Below are 24864 nucleotides of genomic sequence, written 5' to 3' on the forward strand. Positions count from 1 at the left end.
TGCAGAGTCTTACCTTCAGCATGAATCCTCTAAGCATCTGAATGTGTCTGGCATGACAAGTTGGCATTCCGTCTGATGGCATGTCTATTTTTTATGGTTTGGTCTCTCTAAAGAGCTACTGACGTTCTTACTCCGGTGTGCTCTTATAGGAGGACCGGGAGGGGATGGGCCAATGGCACACAACCGGACACATCCTACCCTTCCCTCTACACTCAGACGACACCTAATCACAAAGCTTGTCTTTTACTGAAGACGCATGAAACTACAAAAGAAATCTGATTAATAAACAACAAATCAAAATTGACGCATCTATCTAAACATTTATAGCCAAGTAATAGATATTGTTCCTTTAGAGAAGTATATATAACTTTTAATTGTCATCATTATCTTATATAACGGATTCCCTGCAGCATGACATTGAAATCCATCTTGAGAGTGACGACAACAGAGAAAGAAGTTATCACAAGTATATCTCGGCAAGAAGCCGGTTAAGTGATTTTGGAGTGTGTAGGCTTCAACTGAAATGATAAAACAACGGTACGCATTCACAGCCAATCACAGAGTACACACTTAAAGATAAAATAAAGACAAAACGTTATGTTACCAGATGTGTGAGTACATTAATAACTGGAGTTATGTTGTACAGCAGTTGGTTTACAAAATAAAATGACCAATGCTCAGTATGACACAAAACCTTTTTTATTTGAATTATGAACCAATAAATGAACCAACTGACTCAATGAATTATATTTAATAATAGCAGTAAATCAAACATATTCTAACACCTGTGCAAAAGCAAACTCTGCTAAATTATTCATTGCATTTATTGCTCTGGCATTTTTTTTGGCCATTATTATTTTATTTAAATTACAATATTTGTGCCATCAAATAATGAACAATTAAATTAATAGACCTAACCAAAGTTTAAACATTTCTTCTGCTGCTCAAATGAAATTATGCATGAAGAACTTTTACACCACTTGAACAGACATCTTTGGCAAGTCTGATCCTCTAAATCTGATCCATCGGCTTTGAACTAAAGGTGCCGAGGGCGGCTTCCTTCTTTCTCAGCCGAGCTCGTAGGTTGTTAATTTTCTCTTCATGGGCCAACTGTTCAAAATCAAATGCAAGAAAGCTCTCAGCTCTGGGGAGCAGAGCGGCCTCTAAACGCTCATTGTCATCCTCGTATGTCTCTCTTTCTCCACCTGCTGCTTCGGGCTGGTCTGAGACGGTAGATGATGCGTGGATGAACTGGGACTGCTGGAGGATGTTGGGCTCCTGAATGGACTCCAGATCCTCAGGAGGTATGGGTGGGCTACTCGCAGACCTGGACTCTGAGGGTGCCTCACCTTCCTGTTAATTCAAATGAAAAATTCATTAATAAACATCAAAATGGGATCTGAAAGATTTCAAACAGCACCAAATGACCAAATCACTTTTAAAATCATGAACAATTTGTTTGTTTTAACACAGATTCAAAAATACTGTAAGGGATTTCAGTTATTTTGCAAGTCACCAAGTGGTCAAGGTTTTGCTGGTTAGCATAGTCTAGATGGCATTACACCATTGTGAAAGTGTCTTTCTCCATTGACAGCCATTTAAAAGTAGCCATGTATTCTAGACGAGAACCTTTAAAAATAGGCTATACTGTCTGACTTAAAAGCATTAGTTCACCCAAAAATGAAAATTGTGTCATTAATTACTCACCCTCATTATGTCCCCAACCTGTAAGACTTTCGTTCATCTTTGGAATGTAAATGAAGATCTTTTAGATTACATCAGAGCGCTTTCTGTCCCTCCATAGATAGCCATGCAATTGAAGCTTTGGCATTTCAAAAAGTTCATAAAGAGATCGGAAAACGAATCCATATGAATCAAGCGGTTTAGTCCTATTTAATAAGACTTTTATTCACACACAAACATTGATCAGTGAACATAAGCAGAAGCTCAACTGAACCTGAACGATGCACAAGAACAAAACCTCTTCCAGAAGCTCAAACATGCTGCGTAAAACCTCATTGGTTACACATTTGAGCTCTCGGAAAAGGTTTGTTCTCGCACGTCATTCAGGTTCGGTGCGGAATGAGGGTGAGTAATTAATGACAGAATTTTCATTTTTGGGTGAACTAACCCTTAATTGGCTAAAAAACCAGAAATGCTAATAGCCAGGTAAAATGATTGACAGGCAATGAACATTTGTGATTGACTACGTTTTTCAATTAGCCAAAAAAGGCAGGACTGCCAATGAGAATTTTTCAGGACCCATATTTTAGTTCTCAGGCCATTCCAAAACAAAAACATTTACACCACTTTAATCATGTAAGCTTATCATGTCCATCTTCAAGACTTCAAGACACAAAGTAAAATAAAAGATTAAAGCCTGACCTTTTGACACTCTTTGCCTGTACAGCTTTGCTCAGGCATTTCTTCAGAGACTCCGTGCAATTTTGGTGAAATGTGTGGGATAATGTCAAGATCTGTAACTGGAGCCTGACCATCCTGAGTCTGTGGATTGGAAAGAGACATGCAACAATCAGAAATCCAATAAATGACTATCAAAGGCCTAAAACAAATTATGCTCAATATACCAAAAAAAGTGAATGTTTTTAGTTTTCTGAACATTTATAGCTACTGTAAAAGGGATGGTGAATTTATTTGACAGATATTTGCTCTTTAGAGATCCTTCATTATGTAAAAGCACAGCTTTGAACTGTCATCATTACATTATATAACGCTGCTTTCAAGATTCCCTTGCAGCAAGAAATTGAAATTCACCTTAAGAGTGATGACAATGACAGAGAAAAGTTATCACAAGTATATCTTACCAAGAAGCCGTTTAAAGGTGCTACAGAGGATGTTTTGTTTTATGCATTTTTGCAATATTACTTGAAACTGTCTTTACTAACTGATAAAAGACTATTTATTAGGTGCACTGAAAGGAGTAATATTAATATACATCATCTGTGCACGAGGTAGGGCCTTAAAAACATCAGCCAATCATTAAACGATTGGCCCTCTGGCTTGTCAATCACTGCCATGACGTTCCTTGTGAGAGACGAGCGCGGCTGCGCTCTCCAGTAACTTTCCACACTCCACAGGCACCGCATGTGATGTTTTTGTCAGGAGACAGGAGTAACAACTGCAGATTATGAGTTACCTGCGGTGAGTCCGCCATAATGAATCCACTAACACGACACAGCGAATGCCGGTGGTAAACACTTGTGTTCCAATACGAGTGTTTACGAGTTTTGGGAGGCGTTCCTTCGAAGGAGGGGGGTTGTTCTTACAAATGCGCTCATTTAAAAAATTCAGTAACGGTCTTTGGTTTCTCAGTCGGCAAAAAGATCCTCTTTAGCACCTTTAAGCGATTTTGCAGTGTCACATTTTTTAAATTTGAATATCAATGAAACAGTTTAATTTAACCATCTAAAGTTATTTCAAATAGGTTTTCATTTCAAAATAGTTTTGAGATTTAAAGTCAATGCGTATTTTGTAGCAATTTCCTGATATTTATATAGCCCTTTATACAATACAGATTGTTTCAAAGCAGCTACACATGCATGTTAATGTTGTAAAAATTACTTGTGAAACAAATAAAATTTCAGCTGTAAAGCAGCTCTACAGAAGGCAATAGTGTCGTTTTTCAGTTCAGGTCGATAACAGTGTCAAAGTTAGTGTTGTAATTCAGCTCAATTCAACTGGGGATCATCACATATTGATCACATTCTGGCATTTATACCTTTTTCAGGACAGAGGGAAAATGTCCTACCTTGCTCTGTTGCGATCTGGGTGAAGTGTCCGGGAGTGGTTGTGCCTGACAACTAGGTGAGACGGCAGATGATGAATGGATGATCTGGGACTGCTGAAGGACACTGGGCTCCTGAATAGACTCCAGATCCTCAGGAAGTTTAGGTGGGCAACTTGTTGCCCTGGACTCTGAGGGTGCCTCATTTTTCTGTTAATTTAAAGGCAAAATTAGTTAATAAACATCAATAAAATGGGATCAAAAGGGTTTCTGAAAGATTTCAAACAGCACCTAATCACTTTTAAAATCATGAACAATTTGTATTTTACACAGATTTAAAGGTACTGTAATGGATTCCAGTTATTTTGCAAGATTGCAAACTATAACAAAAGAGGGAAAATGTCCTACCTTGCTCTGTTGTGATCTGGGTGAAGTGTCCGGGAGTGGTTGTGCCTGACAACTAGATGCAGTGTTTATGTTTATCTGGTGCTGTTGACTGGGAGAAACCGGACACACACCTGAAGGTGCTGAGGGAGAGTTTTGCAGTCGCACTTGCCTGCAACGTGACTTCCTCACTGAGAGGAAGATCTGACCATTAAACACGATGATGGCATTTCGCTCAACTGAATCCCTGATGCTGGGCTGAGAGGCCACTTCAGTCTCCTGCCCTGAAAACTGTATTTTAGGCTTGTGTGTTTTTAAAATCGCTTTTAAGACCTTAAAGGCAGTGATGCTGGAACTCACAACAGGCAGCAAAAACTGGCCTGGAGTTATTTTGGTGACCAGCGGCCTGTAGGGAAGTGTTTCTCTGCTGTCCTTGCCCAGGGCCACTTCTTTTTCCCGCAGCTCAACCGGACAGATCCACGTCACTGTCTGCGGCATCTGTTTCTCTGATTCATGCTGAGACAGAGCGACACGGATCTTCCTGGCCGTGGAGCTGGACAGGGACTGCACGGGGATGTTTTTGACACACGTTCCTTTGGGAATGTAAACAACAATGTTCTCCATGCAGGACATTCTGAATCACAGAAGAGTTTGAACCTGTGGGATTGGTTGAATAAATCTTTCATATGATTGCAGTCTGATGAGTTTTTATATATGTTTTTTGCATTTTATTATTACTAAACAACTAAATAGCCCACTCAACATACAGAGGTGAAGCTCAGCTCATAAAATAGCCTTTAAAGAAAGGTTACCATTGAAACTAGCTTCATCCAACATCCTCACTACTTAAGTTTTTGTTACTTTTACCATTGCCAATGTGTAATCAGCTTCTAACGAAACTTAAAAAAAACGAGACCTTCCCTGACTTCCTATATTATCTATGAAAGCCTGTAGAATGATTATTATGTGAAGGACTCGGGACGTTTTTGCCGGGAAAATCAAAAGGATGTGACGTTTATGACAAGTCAAGTAAAGTCACCTTTATTTATATAGCGCTTTTTACAATGTAGATTGTGTCAAAGCAGCTTTACATTGATAACTGGTACATTATTTTGGCTGCACAGCAGCTCTTAAAGACTAGTGTCAATGCAGGCAGATCAAAGCACTGTTGAATACCAAATGTCAAGTGTCCCCAACTAAGCAAGCCAGCGCGCTACAGAGATCCCTTTTTCTGTTCAATGACAAATGAAACGAATGCTACAGTGTTATATATTAGGATAATGCCGAAAGAGTAATTTCTCATAGCTGCCATTTTTTATGGGTGTTTATTTTGTTATTGCCAGGAAAGTGCGCAGTACATATTTACATATTCAGCAGCGTCGGGATGTTCGTTAACAGTGTATCTATCGCAGCAGGTATTTCCAACTTCTTTTTACCCCTAAGCGAATAACTTCGCATTAAGTATAATAATAATATCAGGGCATTGAATCACGTTCAGTCTCTTGTACATTACCTGTGCACATTGTTGCACAACAGTACACGTTGCTGGCTGCAGTTCACTTAACGGCCACCGGTGTCTCTAATAATAAGGGTTTTTGAACTCTAACGTTACACAGCTTATATAAATAAACGAAACGACAGAGAGACTGTATAACACTTAAACACTTTTAAAAAACGATGCTGTATAAACGTATTAACGTTAAATATTTCTACAGTGTTAACTGAAGGTATTTTGTAGGAAATTATTGTTACCATGGTGAATTTTGTGGATTTGTCGTTAAGAACGACCAACAATCATTTAGCTGACAAACAAGAACAGGAAGCGTAAACCAAAACTAAAAACAAATGTTGTCATATAAGTTACCCAAAATTGGTCACTTCATTCGCAGCAAAAGCGGCACTGAGAAGTCTCCACAGCAAAGATCACAAATTGAATTCATACAGTTCCTTGCAATGAAATAAACCTGTTATTAGAGGTACAAGTATCTGCAGTCAGTAAGGACTTCCGGAGAAAACTTCCGGAGTTTGTTATTTGGTCTTAAGTGTCAAAATAAAAGTCATTGTTAGACAAAAGTTTAATGTTAATTCGATATAGAAACTGACTAAAAATAAAACAGCTGGTAAAGATGAAATGATTGTTCATTTAAAATATAAATCCTGCCATTTACCCCTTTACTCGCTGATTTAATCATTTTAAATAACTATATTAGCGTCCAAACCAATGCACGGATGAAGCTCTGCAGCTCTTTTATAATCGGTTGCATTCTGATTGACTGTCAATGTTTTCATCCGCTGGGAAATATAATGCAAACAGAAATGTAAAACAGGCAATATGAGGATTTATATATATATATATATATATATATATATATATATATATATATATATATATATATATATATATATATATATATATATATATAATTTACGTCGTGACCTATTATTATTATTCCATCTTTCCTTGTCTCTGTGTCTTTTATGATGTTACACACATTTAGCTCTTGCTTTAGATTGTTGCAATTAGCTTTCAATTAAAATCTGATGGATGGAAACATTAACGACATTAAAACATTAAATCAGTCTCTGGTAGAAGCACAAGAAGTATGTGCACTGTTCTAAGAACTGGAATAATGCAGTGAGATGCATACATTTATAGTAAGTGTTGCAAATGTTTAGTTAATTATCCAAGTATAAAATATAGGATTAAAGGGTTCCACGTGATCTGATCTGGTTTAATATCTTTGGTTTTGTGTCTGAACATCTATACCGATAAACAACATATTTCGGACACACAGATGCCTGTTCAAACAGTTACTAGTGACAGTATAATTCATATTTCCAATTAAGGTTGTCTCTTTGTATGTCTCCTAAGTATTTCTTTTCCAATCTGACATTTGACCATATTTGTCATCTTTTCTGTCCTTTGAGGGTTTGCTGATCTGCTTCACTGACATGATAATACACCAAATTGTATATTCTACAACAGTACAAACATCATCTTTGTGTACTGGAGATCTATGAAAAATGTAAGTCTCTTTTCTTTCTTTTTGAACCGTGGAATATGTGTTTTCAGGAATGGGTGAGATGCTCTTTAAAGACAACACAATGCTCTTGCACCATTGCCTGTCATTTCCAGGAAGTATTGTAAGATTTTCCTCCAATGGTTAGATTTTATTTTATTTATGCTGCTGATATATGTTCTTTAATTTCATTTCCTTTTTTTTTTCTTCAATTGGACATACACATCACACTCTAACACAGAAAACAGAGAGAGAGGGCCACGTGTGGAACCAATGAGAACATAGACACGGATTTTAACAACAGCAAACAAACAAACAAATACACATACATACAGACTTACGTCATACATACAAACATACTTAGTTATATAAAGCTAAACGATGAAGTATCATAACTGGAGTAATAGCAACTGTAGTATTAATTGTCGTAGTTTTAGCAGAAATATAACCACTATAATAATTGGAACAATAATGTTATTAATTAAAAGGCGAAAGGAGTTATCCCCAAATAAACATCTTTTTTTCCCCATTTTTACACTTTCGTTAGGCTCAGTCTTTAAAATCTTTAGTCAGAGTCCACTCCTACATACACGTAGATCCACCTCGGCGTTTTGGGTACTTGTTCAAGTGCAACATACTGTATGAGAACATAATCGGTCACTTTCATGCGGAGCGGGATTGTCTTTGGGTCACACAAGATACTGTAAAGAACCACTGAAACATTTTGAAGCAGTGAATCTGTGATAGTGATAGGAACAAAGATTAGGTACAGAAACATCCCGTTTCTCTGCCACACCAGTCCTTCTGGCTGGCAGTCTCGACTCGCCGACCTCTGACCTTTCTTCAGAGGCACGTCTCCAAGCTGTGCAGAGGGCTCGCGGGGCAGGGGGAAACGTGCGGCGCCCCGTTGTCACTCGAGCCCAGGTAGACGCGGCTCTCGGCGGCGTTGTTGTTGCAGTTGAGGGTGACCGGCAGACTCTGCTGCCTCATTGGGCGGGACGGGTAGCGGGATCGCGGGGGCCTCTGGGGCTGAGAGTGAGGGACGGGGTGACGAAGCGCCACACGCACGTGGTTATGATTGGAGCGTTCCGATTCGTCGTCCACGTCCGTCTCGTCGATCAGGGGGATGTTGTGGACCGAGTCCGTGATGATGAACTCCGGGTGCGCCTGGAAGTCGTGAATGGAGTTCCGCGACTCCGGCCGCTCGATGCCGTCATACAGGGAGCTACGGAAAGCTTTCACCACCCGGATCTATACGTCAAGGGTGCAGGGTAGGAGATGTCAAAGGGAAGAAAATGGAGGGATCGAAAGGGACAGAGAGGTGGAGAGAAGTTTAGTCCCCCTTTTGCACTATTCGCACACTTTCAGCTAGCTGACCTGCGAGAGCTGAAAGTTTCACATCCATTAAGGCCTTTGGTGCAGCAGGCCTTTGAAAAAGAAACAAAACTCCACAGCCATTCTATAGGCCTCTATAGAATGATGTCCAAAAACATAATTGAAATCCAAGTTGTAATTACAAGAGGAAAAGGAAATCTCAAGATGATACAACAAGACAGCAAACACAAATCGTTCCAATACCATAAATATCGAGAATATGGCCTGTCAAAGCAGCCTTAGCCCCCTTTCTGCTTTTCATTTAATACGTGGATCTAATGAATGACTCCCCAATTTCATCTCTTTTTTTTTTTTTTTGTTAATGATAATGATCGAAAAGCTCAATTTCTTTTCTTTAACCTCTGATGTAAGACATGTCAAATTAGTGAGCACAAAAAAATTACCAAATAAATAAAATAAGACATGTATGTCTGCAAAATTCAAAAATAGTATTACAGCTTTCACTGTTGCCAGTTCAATACCAGGTGATTAAAATTCATGGAACACTAATAAAAACAAAAAACACATGCGAACAAACAACAGTAAACACCAAACAATGATTTTGAAGGCACACGCCACCATGTGGTACAAACACACACATACACATACACACAGTGTACACAGTACACACACAAAAACACATGTTTAGAACAAAAAAAGTGAGGTTTACACTACACAACATACAGGAAATAAAGACATGCGTATTCACATACTGTTGGTGCTGACAAACTCTGTAATACGGACTCAACATTCTTGAAAAAACAGATTGCATTAGTGACTGTAAGCATTATTTATTGTTCTGACATCATCAGTTTTCTATTCGTTACATTTATAGGGTATATTTGTAAGTCTTTTTTTTAAATCCACTTTCAATAAATCAATGGAGAAAAAAAAATGATATAACATAAAGCAAGGTATCTTTGATTATATTAGCTCAGTCTAATGTGAGGACATTTAGAAGATCTTGATTGCCTTTGTTTTGGAAAGAAGAAGAAGAAAAAAAAAAAAAACTCTCTATGCCCTCAAAAGTATGAACACATTAAATGGGACTTATCTCCCATGCAACCATGCACAATAATTCAAGTTTCCTCTTCCCGTTCATGCATGGCATGCAAGTACACGTTCAGTAGAAAAAACAAAATCAGTAAAATCATTGATCAAATTGTTCCATATTCCTTTTTCTGACGTCTTCGTTCTCGTCAAGTGCGATTCTACAGCAGCCGTGGTGAAAATGCATCTTCTTCAAAAGAAACCATTCGTGTGTGTGACCATGCATGTTGGACCGTCACATTCATCGGACAGGATATTTTTTCCCGTTCTCCGCATTCTACATGCATAGCCAAACCACGCTTGGGAATGACCACAAAGCAATGTGACTGACAGAGGGAGGGGACTTCACAACATGGACACAAAAGCGCTTCTGCGGCTTTGTTTTTCCAAAGAGCCATTTGTTTTGTGGTTCCTGCTTAATTTAAAGCTACGCAGCAATGACATTGTAAACTTTCGAGTATAAGGCCCAGAATTCGTAATGGCATAATGGTTATGATATCAAAGAGGAAAAATAAACCCATTGTAAATTAACTGCAGTGAGGAATCGGCTAGTCTTTTGTAATTCAGGCACTGGATGGAAAAACAGAAAAGGGATTGTGTTTGAACAGCTCCAAACACATCACATCAGAACTCCTCATGACAGACGGCAGGAGAAGGGAAGTGAAACACAGACGTTTGATGGATGGAGGTCTAATCCTACGGCACAAAGTCATTTTCTTTTGTTGTCGCGTGACAGCCCAACAAAAGCTTTTGAGAAGCAGCCCTCTTGTGCAATATCACCAAAGTATGTCTGCATTATTTTGTGAAACTATAACTATAAAAGTCATTTAGCTGGATCTTTCCCTTCTTTGTTGGATTTAAATTGTTAGTTCACTCAAAAATGATCCCATGATTTACTCTCCCTCAAGCCATTCTAGGTGTATATGACTTTCTTCTTTCAGTCTAACTAAACAAACAAATATCCTGGCTCATCCAAGCTTTATAATGGGAGTGATTGGAGGATGAGATTTTGAAGTCCAAAAAAAGTGCATCCATCGATCATAAACGTACTCCACGCAGCTCCAAGGGCCTTCTGAAGTGAATCGATGTGTTTGTGTAAAAAAAAAAAAAAATCCTTATTTTTAAAAGTAAATCTTCCGGCACGACAGCCATATGCACTCAACGTACGCCATGACATAAGCATTCGTACGTGATGACATGATTTACTACACATTATAACGTAGGAAATAGCATAATACGTCATGGCATAGCGTAGAACGTCACGGCATTGTGTACTACGTTGCGGAAGTTAACGCTTTTTTAGTTGAATACATATAGCTGTTGTGCCGGAAGCTCGTTATTTTACTTTATATAGTTATAAATAAGGATATTTGTCTCACACAAATGCATCGATTCGCATCAGAAGGCCTTTATTAACCCCCAGAGCCGCATAGAGTACGTTTATGATGGATGGTTGCACTTTTTTGGACTTCAAAAACTCTTTTCACTCCCATTATAAATCTTGGAAGAGCCAGGATATTTTTAATACAATTCTGATTGTGTTTGGCTGAAAGAAGAAAGTCATATACACCTAGAATGGCTTGAGGGTGAGTAAATCATGGTAATATTCATTTTTGGGTGAACTATCCCTTTAAGCTAAGATAACATAGCACAAAATGTTACAAGACGAGGAAACGAAGACAAACACGAAAAAAGAACAACAGAAAAGAAACACTGGACAAGACTGACAGGACAGGACGGGATAAGACCAAAAAAAAAAAAAAAAACCTCTGTTAAAATAGGAGGACAAAATAGAAAGTGAACTCGTACTTTCATTTTTAAAGGTTCATAAATAAAAGCAACTGAAGATTAACATTAAAGGGGAAGTGATAATGAAACTAAGGGGGTTCCAGCTGGGCTAATGCTTGGTGGTCTCTTTGAAGGGATTTGGAAAAGGCTAAGACGCAGCTGTTTTCTTTAGACCACAGAAAAGATCGCTTCTGGTACCTGGAGGGCAATGTTGATGTTATATTTGGTGCATTAAACCCTCATAAACAAATCGCTGTCTGTGAGAATGACTTTCAAGAAGATTGTGTCCAAAACTATAGCTGTTTTGTGACATAGCAGCAGATAGAAAGAAAGATTTTCTAATGTGTAGAAATTCAAGCAGCAACAGTTAGCAGGACATTTCAATTAGATGACAAGTTTGGCAGGTTATAACACGAAACCTGTGAAGAGAGAGAGGAGAATCTGAACAAGGCGCACAAAGACATGAGCAAAAAACATGGCACACCGTAAGTATGCTTTTTGTCCTGAACGGGATAGAAAAATGTTAGCATTATTAATGCTAATATCCCTAATACGCAAATGGCAGCAGAAACCATTATGGGCTTATACTCGCAGGTTTACAACAGTCAACCATTGCTTTCGTTGTTCCCATGTTGTCAGCTTTTGATTTAGCAAACAGATGAAACATCTCCACTTTAGTTTCTCAATTCAGTTCAATTGTTGTTTGGCTCTTTCGAGTGAAATTCCGGTAGCCCTTTATGGCAACATTGATTTGAGGGTGAATTATTGGCAAATCAAGCAACGGGAGAATCAAAAAAAGGCAACAAGAAAAAGAAAACCATCTTGGCAGCATCAAGCCAGAATAAACAGCAAGAAATATAAGTTATGAGGTAGCAAGAAAGCAAGAAAGAAAGCAAGAAAGAAAGAAAGAAAGAAAGAAAGAAAGAAAGAAAGAAAGAAAGAAAGAAAGAAAGAAAGAAAGAGAAAGAAAGGCCACAAACTAATAAGCAAAACAAACTAATAAAAGTGCACAAGTAGAGAGATGAAGCAGATGCTCTGATGATAATCTGCTCTCTCTCTCTCTCGCACACACCCAACATTCAGCAGACTAGGTGCGTTTGAAGGCAGGCAACAATGCACGTGTGTGTTCGTGTTTATGCTAAGCCATCTGAGTGCACGGGCTCTACGAGGTGCCGTTAACGGAATGTAAGGACTCACTCCCGGGGGCACCAGTTGCATTGGCAGTGGAGAGAACTACGTGAGAGGGAGTAGAATTATTGGTTACGTCATGGAGTTGGCTGAGCACTGAAGAGCGGCGTCTCACTGCACCCTGAAACGAACCACTTCTCTTGAAGGTACTCACTACCTCCATCTGCAGGAGAGAGAGAAGGACATCACACAGACAGGCGAATGAGCTCAATGAAATGAACAGGACTGGTTTTTGGGGAGGAACGTCTTGCAGGAAAAGCAGCATTTCATAAATTGTGCATGACAACCATTTAAGGGTGTTTCTTCAACTATGAGCACTTTATTTATTTTTATTAAAACCAATGGATTTAAATTTTCTTTCTGTTATATGAAACGTACATTAAAACTGGATTGGAATGTATTTGAAAATCATAAATTGTATTCTTCTATCCTTGAAAGACACTAAATTCTTCATTAAAATATTTCTTATATCTTCTAATCAAAGTGAAATAATCATAAATAATTTCAATATTTATTTAAAGGTGCCATCGAATTGAAAATTGAATTTACCTCGGCATAGTTAAATAACAAGAGTTCAGTACATGGAAATGACATACAGTGAGTCTCAAACTCCATTGTTTCCTCCTTCTTATATAAATCTCATTTGTTTAAAAGACCTCTGAAGAACAGGCGAATCTCAACATAAACACAGACTGTTACGTAACAGTCGGCATCATTAATATGTACGCCCCCAATATTTGCATATGCCAGCCCATGTTCCCAACATTATGAGAGGCATTGGACAAGGGCAGCCAGTAACGTCTGGATCTGTACAGAGCTGAATCATCAGACTAGGTAAGCAATTCATGATCCATGATAAAATTATATTTTTAGTGATATTTGTAAACTGTCTTTCTAAATGTTTCGTTAGCATGTTGCTAATGTACTGTTAAATGTGGTTAAAGTTACCATCGTTTATTACTGTATTCACGGAGACAAGAGCTGTCGCTATTTTCATTATTAAACACTTGCAGTCTGTATAATTCATAAACACAACTTCATTCTTTATAAATCTCTCCAACAGTGTAGCGTTAGCCGTTAGCCACGGATCACAGCCTCAAATTCATTCAGAATCAAATGTAAACATCCAAATAAATACAATACTCAGGCAGGCAGTATGCACGACGAACACTTTGTAAAGATCCATTTTGAGGGTTATATTAGCTGTGTAAACTTTGTTTATGCAATGATAGAGTCGAAAGCTCTTTCTAATTATGCCCCAAAATAAGTAGTTAAAAAAATTATAAACAAAAAAAAACTATGGGGTATTTTGAGCTGAAACTTCACAGACACATTCAGGGGACACCTTAGACTTATATTACATCTTTTAAAAAAACGTTCAATGGCACCTTTAATTTATAGATTATTTTTAACTATACAGATTATGACTGGCGTTTTCGACCTTTGAAACTGGAGACTTTCAAAAACGCTGCGGATCTTGTTTTAGTTTGAATGCTCTGTGGTTGCATTTCAGTGTAAATGGACGAAAACGAAGGTGTGGCTGCCCACATTATGCTACCAGAACACGACAACAACAGACCAGGGCTGTGTTTCCCTAAAGCATCGTTAGCCAAAATTGATCGTAGAGACGATTAGTGGCTATACAATCAATTTTGGCTTACAATGCTTTTGGGAAACGCAGCTCAGAGCCATCTCTCTCAACGGCTCTGTAACATACTAGCCTTGACGACTGTGTAAATAATAACATGGAGACGGAATTGCATGCTTTGAGCTGACTTTGTGGTCCTTTTTAGCAGCCATTGTGCAGTTCAATTCTGCATTTTTTTTTATCACTGCAGCTGCCTACATGCGCAAGCAGCAACTGTTTAAACTTGTATGCACATGCCCAGTATGCATGAAAGGGTCATATGACATGCGTTTTCGGTCGTGTAGTGTGAACAAAGATCATTTCTGAAATGCAGTGGAAATGCCAGCATAGATGAGGATTGTTTTCATTTTAAAATGTGATTTTAAAATTAAAATGCACTAGTGTAAACAGGGCCTCAGTGAAATGCATGCTTAAAATAATGAGTAATGAGACGTGTGAAGAAAATAAACATTTTAGTGTTCTGCATTATTTCTTATGTTTTATTATAATTTCCAATCAAGCTGTAATTTTGTGAAATGATGTAAAAAGTAAGAAAATATTATTTAGTTGTGTCTATTTAGCAAGGATGTCTCCGGCTGAGCAAGGAGTCCTTTCTGTGTCAGCATGGGATTCCTCTGGGTGTTCCGGATCCAACCACAATTCAAAAACATGTACTATAGGTGAATTTGAGATGCTAAATTGTCTGTAGGTGTGAATGCGTGTGTGTGTGTGTGTGTGTGCGGAAAATTCATAGATTCATCTTTCTTCTGGCAAGAGATGGCCCATAGATACGACTGAAATGGTTAATGAATGAATGAATTTAGGATACATAAATTGCTAGCCATGAAATTAGACTTTGCAAGACAAAGCTATTTTTTTCACAAAAATGATTAAACTGTAATTTCTACCACAGAATGTAAACACTGAGATGTGGAGGAAATTACATTTGTTGGCTCAGAATGTAAATGCAAAAGTGCCTATACTTGAAGAAACACTGTGCATACAAACCATAATAATATTTAAAAATTCAAAAAGGCCAATAATAGTTACCAAGGAGTGACATAATACACGGAGACGCAAGTAGAAGAGCAAAAAGGACTGAATAAAACAGCATGATCAAGCAGCAAAGAGAATTAAGGATGAAGTGAGGGAGAGAGACGTTAAGATTTACAACACAGAAAGCTTGTTAAATATTAATATTTCATCAATTTATAAAGGCTGAAGAAAGAAGAAAGAAAAATATGTTTGAGTTATGAGGAAAGTAAAGTTTGAAGAAGTGCGCAAACTAGAGCACAGAAGGCATTTGGTTTATTTTAAGGCAGTATGTGTCTACACGGTAACAGCTGTCCCTGTCAGAAACAATGCAAAAGCGACATTAAAACGGACAGGAAAAGACATAGACTGAACGTCACCTGAGTCTGAATTCGGTTGAGACCTCGGAACCACAGGATCTGTCCTCGTCTCAGCTCTCTCTCAGCATAGTCAATCTCATCCTCATCCTCAGCAAGATCTTCATCCATCATCTCGTCTGGAGCCGGCCCGTGGCCCGCTTCTTTCAGACACTTCAGCTGATGTGTTGGCACTGATGCTATCACCTAGGGGGTGGAAAAAACAATACAGAGAAGTAAAACAAAACCTGATATTTTTGAAACTCATTTTCTGTTTTCGAGAGCACCTAGAATGGCACTTACCTGTCCCCAGACCAGCTCTCCCAATCCCACAAACAGGCACCAAAGCCACTGCTCCACATTTAAGGGGGAACAGCTAAAGGGTTTCCCACCAAACTGCACAATCACAGCCTACAAATCACAAACAGAGATATAGGAGTGGAGTTTATTTTCATCTCTGTGTAAAATATATATATTATATATATATATATAAGGTGAATTCAGGTTGATTGGGACACTTCATCTCAATGGCAAAATGTGTCCCAATCACCCCAAATTCACCCTATATACATACACACATACATACATTCATAAGGAAAAGTGTATATTTGAGGTGGTGTGCGATGTTTACATTTCTTTTCAACTTTTTATAGCTTGTTAAAATGTCTTTGCAGTGTAACAATGTTTTTTTGTTTTTTTTTCTCAATTCATGTGAGGTCATAAAAATGGCACTGACATTAAAATGTATGATTCAGAAAAATACAATATAATAATACATTCATAATGACAATTATGTTATATACTGTATGTATATATATATATATATATATATATATATATATATATATATATATATATATATATATATATATATATATATATATATACAGTGGGTATGGAAAGTATTCAGACCCCCTTAAATTTTTCACTCTTTGTTATATTGCAGCCATTTGCTAAAATCATTTAAGTTAATTTTTTCCTCATTAATGTACACACAGCACCCCATATTGACATAAAACACAGAATTGTTGACATTTTTGCAGATTTATTAAAAAAGAAAAACTGAAATATCACTTGGTCCTAAGTATTCAGACCCTTTGCTGTGGCACTCATATATTTAACTCTGGTGCTGTCCATTTCTTCTGATCATCCTTGAGATGGTTCTACACCTTCATTTGAGTCCAGCTGTGTTTGATTATACTGATTGGACTTGATTAGGAAAGCCACACACCTGTCTATACAAGACATTACAGCTCACAGTGCATGTCAGAGCAAATGAGAATCATGAGGTCAAAGGAACTGCCTGAAGAGCTCAGAGACAGAATTGTGGCAAGGCACAGATCTGGCCATGGTTACAAAAACATTTCTGCTGCACTTGAGGTTCCTAAGAGCACAGTGGCCTCCATAATCCTTAAATGGAAGATGTTTGGGACGACCAAAACCCTTCCTAGAGCTCGCCGTCCGGCCAAACTGAGCTATCGGGGGAGAAGAGCCTTGGTGAGAGAGGTAAAGAAGAACCCAAAGATCACTGTGGCTGAGCTCCAGAGATGCAGTTGGGAGATGGGAGAAAGTTGAACTTGAATGATTTTAGCAAATGGCTGCAATATAACAAAGAGTAAAAAATTTAAGCGGGTCTGAATACTTTCCGTATATATATATATATAATTTTAACATTCTAATCATCAAAGAATTATGGAAAAATGTATCAAACACAACCATTTTTAATTTTTATTTTTATGTTTCTTCAGCATCAAATCCACATTTTAGAACGATTTCTGAAGGATCATATGACATTGAAGACTGGAGAGATTCTGCTGGAAATTCAGCTATCAGGAATAAATTACATTTTAAAATATATTATAATAGAAAACAATTTTTTTAATTGTAATAATATTTCACAGTATTACTATTTTTACTGTAGTTTTGATCAAGTAAATGTTTCAAAAATATTTACTTGATCAACTTGATTACTTGATTAATAACTCTTCTAAAGATTCCAAACTAAAGAGTCCAAACTTTTGAAATATATTGTGCATATATGGCATTTAATTTATAAAGATCAATAAACAAGTAGAAATGGAAATAAAAGAATCGAGAGTTAAATATCTTCATTCACCTGTATTGCAAAGGTCCCCAGCACAATTGAACAGAAGATGGGGTTTGAGAAGATTCCATCAAACACGTTCCTCTCTCCATGGATCTTACGGGCATTGATCTCATTGAAGAGTTGCATGAGGACAAATGTGTTGAAGATGATGGTGTAATGTTCGGAGGGAGGAGAGTGAAGCGGAGCATTACGGCCGCTGTCTATATCAAAGATCCTCTCACCTGCACAAAAAGTCAAGGAAAGATGAAACGAATATCCAAAGACAATATCAACCAATACTGATAAATAAAAATAAAAAAAATGGCAGATAACAGAGTATGATCCTTGTAGACATCAGAAGAAAGAGAACAGAAATTACCTAACAGACAAATAATGGGTCTCTGCCAGAACCAGTGTGCAAAGGAACGTACCTACGAACAGCAGAGTGAAGATGATGATGAGCTGGTAGACTGCATGTCCGAGGATGTTTTTCATCATGGTTCTAGATATGAGGGGGTTGTTTCGGCCATAAGGCTTCCTCAGGAGCAGCGATTCGGTGGGTGGCTCCGTGGCAAGAGCCAGAGAAGCAAACGTGTCCATGATCAGATTGACCCACAGCATCTGCACAGCCTTAAGGGGTGAATCCTACACCAAAAATAAATAAAATCATAGATTAAATGTCAGGTTTTATACTCTTTTTTTAAATTAAATTGTTTTGGTTCAGTAAGATTTTTTTAAGTTTTTTAAAGACGTCTCTCACCAAGGCTGAATATATTTGATCATAAATACTGTAAAAACAGTAATATTGTGAAATATTCTAACAATTTTAAATATTTGTTTTCTATTTTAATATTTTTTTAAATGTAATTTATTCCAGTAATGTCAAAGCTGCATTTTCAGCAGCATTACTCCGGTCTTCAGTGTCACGTGATCCTTTAGAAATCATTCAGATATGATGATTTGGTGTTCAAGAAAGATTTCTTAATATTATCAATGTTGAAAACAGTTGTGTAAATTATGATTTTTTTCCCCCCAGGACTCTTTGATGAATAGAAAGTTCAAAAGAATAGTATTTATTTGAAATAGAAATATTTTTGGATATTATAAATGTCTTCACTTTTGATCCATTTAATGTGACCTTTCTGATTTAAAGAATATAATTATTACTGACCCCGAACTTTTGAATGGAAGTGTGCACTCATATAAGTGTATGCATGTACCTGTGTGATGCAGGCACCAGTGAAGGCTACTATGACAGCCACCACATTCACTGTGAGCTGAAACTGTAAGAACTTGGAGATGCTGTCATACACATTCCGTCCCCACATCACAGCCTTCACTATGCTGGAAAAGTTATCGTCTGTCAGGATGATGTCAGAGGCCTCCTTGGCCACATCTGTACCAGCAATGCCCTATGCAGACAGAGAAATCGATTACTATTTGTCAGCATTCACACATCTATAAATATGTTATGTTTCATTTTAATACTGAATTTTAAAAATAAAAATCACACCTTTGTTTTCACACTTGGCATATTCCCATTCTGAATTTTCTCAGTTGAAATGCTTTTATGAAATGCACTGCAGTTCATATGAAATTTTCAAATGAATTTGAAGTGTTTTGGAAGATGGCTTTTAAACTATTTAAAGAAACAAACCTTTCTGTCAATCAAACCTGAGCCCCAGCAAAACCTTAAGTGTTAAATCAACAATCATGTTCACTGAATGTATCATATTTAGCTTCATTTGAGTTTATCATTACACTTTGTGTAACAGAACCTCAAAAAATATACGGCTCTCTCGCAATTTTCATATATTTAATGGATGGGTCTTCTCACCATTGCAAACCCCACATCAGCTTTCTTCAGAGCAGGTCCGTCGTTTGTGCCGTCACCAGTGACTGCAACTACCTGCCTTTGTTCCAAAACGGTGCTGTCTATGATACCTGAACAGAAGGCACACACAAAATAAACAAAAATCTTAATAATCAAGATCAAAACACTTGTTCATCATCATCAACATCAGGAAAAGCTTGGTATCTCTGTTTAAATCAGCATAAATGTCATCATTTCACTTTTGAATTGTACTGCATATAAGAGAGTTCCATTAAGGACATAATGTAGAGGTAATCATCTCCATAGGAACAAGGGATGAACAGAACTGAAGGAGAGACTCACCTTTGACAAGTGTGTGTTTGTCTGTGGGGGAAGAACGAGCAAGAACTCTGAGCTTGGGCCAAATTTTGTCAATGCGCTCTTGCTCAATCTGCAAAAAAAGTTGAAAAGAAAATTTGATATATCTACACTACCATTCTAAAGTTTGGGGATGTTAAAAAGACTCTTATGCTCATACAGTAAAACAATAATATTTTTATTTTTTAATGACTATTATTACAATTTCTATTAATATTTTCAAGTAACATGCAGTTCATGTTACAGTCACTTTTGATCAATTTAATGCATCCTTGCTGAAAGTATTAAAGGGTTAGTTCACCCAAAAATCATGTCATTAATGACTCACCCTCATGTCGTTCCAAACTCGTAAGACTTCCGTTCATCTTCGGTACACAGTTTAAGATATTTTAGATTTAGTCAGAGAGCTTTCTGTCCCTCCATTGAAAGTGTATGTACGGTGCACTGTCCATGTCCAGAAAGGTAATAAAAACATCATCAAAGTAGTCCATGTGACATCAGTGGGTCAGTTAGAATTTGTTGAAGCATCGAAAATACATTTTGGTCCAAAAACTACGACTTTATTCAGCATTGTCTTCTCTTCAAGAATCCTTTCCATTGAATTGATCCCATTGTATTGATTCCATTGAATCCTTTCATCTGTTGGCGTTGGTAATGCACTTTTACGTCACCGTGGTTGTTTTTGGCGATTAAGACATCCGCTACATTTTGAAGCATCAAAAATACAATACAAAACTATGACATTATTCAGCATTGTCTTCTCTTCCGGGTCTGTTGTCAATTCGCATTCATGACTCACAGTGACGCTGCTGACGTGTTATCCGGTGTGCCCGAGCTTCGTTTACAGTCTGAGGGAGACGCACGCTGTATTCAAGCTATTCTACATTGTTTGTATTTTGGTATTGCTATATTTTTTTAAAATGGTGCATAAGTGTGCATGTCGCGGATGTCCTAATCACCAAAAACAACGACGTAAAAGTGCATTACCAATGCCAACAGATAAAAGGATTCAATGGAATCAATTCAGTGGAATCAATTCAACGGAAAGGATTCCGGAAGAGAATACAATGCTGAATAAAGTCATAGTTTTTGTTATTTTTGGACCAAAATGTATTTTCCATGCTTCAACAAACTCTAACTAACCCTCTGATGTCACATGGACTACTTTGATGATGTTTTTTATTACCTTTCTGGACATGGACAGTTTACCGTACATACATTTACAAAGGAGGGACAGAAAGCTCTCGGACTAAATCTAAAATATCTTAAACTGTGTTCCGAAGATGAACGGAGGTCTTACGGGTTTGAAACGACATATTCATTTTTGGGTGAACTAACCCTTTAACTTCCTTCAAAAAAAAAAAAATCTTACTGACCACAAACGTTTGAACAGTAATGTATCTAACTACATATATCATCATTCATCTAGATATTTTTCACCGGCGGTTGTGTATTTCATTGTTAATTTTGTGCATGTCTTTGAATCTTGGCAAAAAGGTAAAGATTTATAGTAATAATTCCTGTACAAGCTCTGTACAAAACTATAAAACCTGAAAGTATGGTATACCTCTCCTTTCTCGTTCCTGATTCGCCTATTGAAGTCCTTCCCTTCCATACACAGGAAGTCGTCGCCAGGACTGATGATGCCACACTTGGCAGCAATGGCACGCGCAGTGTTTATGTTGTCACCCGTCACCATGCGCACAGTGATGCCTGCTCGTTGGCACTTTTTGATAGCATCTGGGACCTAATTGGAATAACAATTAGCAAACCAGAATAGATATCGGTGTCATAAAAATCCCTCACATACAGCATCTTAAGACTTATTATGATTAGACTGCAAACAGAGAAAACACAGACATCTATAAGACAGTAAATTGGTCTGCATACCTCTGGTCGAACAGGGTCTTCAATGCCTACCACGGTGATGCAGGTAAGGTTGGAGACAATGTCTGTCTCGTTTTCCCAGTCTGGCATGGGGTCAGCTGGAAACTCCCGGTAAGCGATACAAATTGTACGAAGGCCTTCGCATGCCATCGGTTCAATCACTTTCTTCACCATATCATCTTTGTCCCGGGGCTTAAAAGCACGAACGTCACTGTCACGGCCTAAGATGAACGAGCACCTGGGATGAAGGCAGAATTGCTTAATTTCTTTTACACTGCATTTTTTTGATAAAGACCACACTGTTCAAATGTACCCAAAAGCCAGTTAGAAGGAGGTGAGGTGTAATTGTTACTTCCTTTTAACACTTATTTTAAGCACTCTTTTTAGACAAATTGTAGTCTGCTTACATGCTGCAATTTTTAAAGAAAAAAAGAAAGAAAACTTTGTTCAAAAGGGATTAATATAAAAATTAGTGGCAACCTCAATGCCACATGCGGAACACAAAATTTAAACCTCAGAACGCTCATACTTTCCATTCTGTGTTCTTCCAGCAGCAGAGTTAAAATAGTCTGTGAATTAAATATTTATTTATCAAGGCTGATTTTTTCTGTTCTATTTAGCACTTTCCACAAATGAGGCCTTAAAGAAACAGTCCTTGGTTTTTAATCAAATGGCCAGTGAAATAAGCTCAACCATCACAAAATGTTGATTATCAATATCAGAACTAAATAATACAATATAATATATACTATAATAACTAATATGCCTTTCAAAGTAATATACCACTACCTTTCAAAAGTTTGTGATCAGTAATATTTTCATGGTTTTAATAGAAGATTCTTGTGTTCACCAAGGCTGCATTATTTGATCAAAAATACAGTAAAAACTGTAATATTGTGTAATATTATTACAAATTAAATAACTTTTTAATATATATTTTAAAATGTAATTTATTCCTATGATGGCAAAGCTGAATTTTCAGCATCATTACTCCAGTCTTCAGTGTCACATGATCCTTCAGAAATCATTTTAAAATGCTGATTTGGTGCTCAAGAATCATTTCTTATTATAATCACATTTGAAAATAGCTGGGCTGTTTATTTAAGTGGGGATACAGTGTTTTCTTTGTGATCTTAAACAAAACTTTTAAATGATAGTGTATATAGCATAAATAAGTTATAATTATTGTGATTTAAAAAAAAAAAACACTTGTGGGACAAATGGGCCAAAATCACCACATACACAAAGACAGAACTTACTTTTTGAGCAGAATCTCTGAGGCTCCTTTGCTGTATAAGCGGAAACTTCCGTCAGGCATCTGAATGACGGTGCTCATGGATTTTCTAACAGAATTAAAGGTGTACACTTTATAGAGCTTCTCTTCGGGGATCTGCTCCCTCACGGCTTGGTAGTCCTGTTTCAGGTCCTGCACGAGTGCCAGCAGAGAACACTCAGTCTTATTACCCACCTGTTTGGGCAGCCCACCTTCCTTATCTGCAGCCTAGGGGAAAAGGTGAAGAGAGAGGAAGGAATGGTGAATGAAGGGATGAAATGAGGGTTGTAAAACTGATTTACTGCTTTAGTAAAAGCATCTCACTATTATTTTGGAGGTGTAGGCGCAGTTCACGGCAATAGCAGTGGTCATGAGCTCCAGTGTCCTGGGGTTAATCTGATCTGGAGTTGGGATGTCACGGAAGTGCTGGTCCAGTATATAAATCTGCACAACTGTCATCCGGTTTGTGGTGAGGGTCCCTGTTTTATCCGAGCAAATAGCCGTGGCATTGCCCATAGTCTCGCAGGCATCCAAATGACGCACCAGGTTATTGTCCTTCATCATTTTCTGTGAAAAGACATTGATAGGAACTGTTAAAATGTTGAGAGCACTAGCCAATGTGGGTGTGTATGTAAATGACACTTCCATGAACTTGACTTTAGAAAAACAGGTGCATTCTTCGACATAACGCTGCAGAAAATGCCAAATATCAATTAATTTCTGACTAACCTTTACAGAATAGGCCAGTGAAATGGTGACAGCCAGTGGCAAACCCTCTGGCACAGCCACCACCAGAACTGTGACTCCGATGATGAAGAATTTGACAAAGTACTGCACATAAATAGGTGTGCACTCCGTCAGCCACACCCGTCCCTGAATGACGAATGTTTCGATCACGAAGTACAGCATCAGGATAATCACAGTGATGGCGGACATCACCAGACCTAAAATAAATCATACATCTGATTGCTTAGAAAGTAATAGCACACCTCTCTTCAAAGAGCCGAAAACGTAAGGAATCATAGACAACAAATTGCAAACCAAAATGTACACTACCGTTTAAAAGTTTGGTGTATGTCAGATTTATTAATGTTTTTGAAAAAGTCTCTTATGCCCACCAAGACTGCAATTATTTGCTCAAAATCCAAGAAAAACAGTAATATCCTCCTGACACCCAGCTATGGAGTTTGGTCCTCTGTAGAGGACATTATAGTTTAGCACATTTCTCTGACACCATACATGTTACATTTTTAAGTCTGGATGTCCTGTAAAGAGCACATTCAGGGCTTTTCAGAGATACCAAATGCTTCCCTCTACTTGGTCTTTAAATATGGCTGACATTAATTTAGTGATCAAATTTAACACCCTTATGGAAATATGATAAAGTTTTGTAATTTTCATTTAAATCTGATTAATTTACAAATTGTTTGTCATAAATCAACATCTCAGGAAAATGTTATGGGGTTTCAAATCAAAATATGACTTTCTGTTATGAAACAGGATATTGATTTCATACAAGTTCACACTCAAGGACACCAGGCATTTTGGGAGACACAACAAGTGAATAGGGAAAGAAATTATATATCAATATTCCTATGAAATATTAGATATTATCTATAATTATATTATCTATAATAAAATATAATTATTTATTATTTTCTATGATCTATAAAAAAATCTTGCCAATTATTATTCCAGTTATTACACTTATTTTTTCATTATATATTGCCCCAAAACATGAATATGCAAATTAAATACATTGTATAGATGTATTGTATATAAAGGGAAAACATGTTTATGGCCATTTTACATGCATATTGCATAAAGCAAAATGGTATATCAAATCATTCTATTATATCTTTC

At 37.4% G+C, this 24864-nt stretch overlaps 2 protein-coding genes across 5 annotated transcripts in view; both read right to left on the bottom strand.

The window, feature by feature from the left end:
* Window positions 1-376: 376 nt before the first annotated feature.
* si:dkeyp-110g5.4 (uncharacterized protein LOC561637 homolog) lies at window positions 377-6133 on the bottom strand. 2 transcript variants are annotated; one of them, XM_067393560.1, is made up of 5 exons: window positions 5994-6133; window positions 4154-4722; window positions 3770-3955; window positions 2386-2505; window positions 377-1353 (listed from the first exon to the last, which is right to left on the bottom strand). In XM_067393560.1, exons 2-5 carry the CDS (start codon window positions 4625-4627, stop codon window positions 1012-1014), a joined length of 1122 nt encoding a protein of 373 aa, XP_067249661.1. In that variant the 5' UTR covers window positions 4628-4722; window positions 5994-6133; the 3' UTR covers window positions 377-1011. The 2 variants fall into 2 exon arrangements, with proteins under 2 accessions (XP_067249661.1, XP_067249660.1); XM_067393559.1 differs by having other exon boundaries at window positions 4154-4786.
* A 2241-nt stretch (window positions 6134-8374) lies between these two features.
* Window positions 8375-24864, bottom strand: part of atp2b3a (ATPase plasma membrane Ca2+ transporting 3a) — a 33904-nt gene continuing 17414 nt past the window's right edge. For 2 of the 3 annotated variants that reach the window (XM_067393562.1, XM_067393561.1), the window contains 13 exons: window positions 23731-23945; window positions 23326-23568; window positions 22988-23229; window positions 21732-21966; window positions 21409-21588; window positions 19827-19914; window positions 19488-19594; window positions 18871-19062; window positions 18082-18295; window positions 17681-17892; window positions 15868-15975; window positions 15589-15771; window positions 12524-12712 (listed from right to left, as the gene is read on the bottom strand). In XM_067393562.1, the coding sequence (XP_067249663.1) occupies window positions 12524-12712; window positions 15589-15771; window positions 15868-15975; window positions 17681-17892; window positions 18082-18295; window positions 18871-19062; window positions 19488-19594; window positions 19827-19914; window positions 21409-21588; window positions 21732-21966; window positions 22988-23229; window positions 23326-23568; window positions 23731-23945 (2408 nt within the window). Of the gene's footprint in view, window positions 8401-12523; window positions 12713-15588; window positions 15772-15867; window positions 15976-17680; window positions 17893-18081; window positions 18296-18870; window positions 19063-19487; window positions 19595-19826; window positions 19915-21408; window positions 21589-21731; window positions 21967-22987; window positions 23230-23325; window positions 23569-23730; window positions 23946-24864 lie in introns of those variants that run through there. The other variant, XM_067393563.1, reaches the window with a different exon arrangement.

The sequence above is a fragment of the Chanodichthys erythropterus genome, chromosome 9 (genome assembly GCF_024489055.1).
Source record: "Chanodichthys erythropterus isolate Z2021 chromosome 9, ASM2448905v1, whole genome shotgun sequence".
NCBI lineage: Eukaryota > Metazoa > Chordata > Actinopteri > Cypriniformes > Xenocyprididae > Chanodichthys > Chanodichthys erythropterus.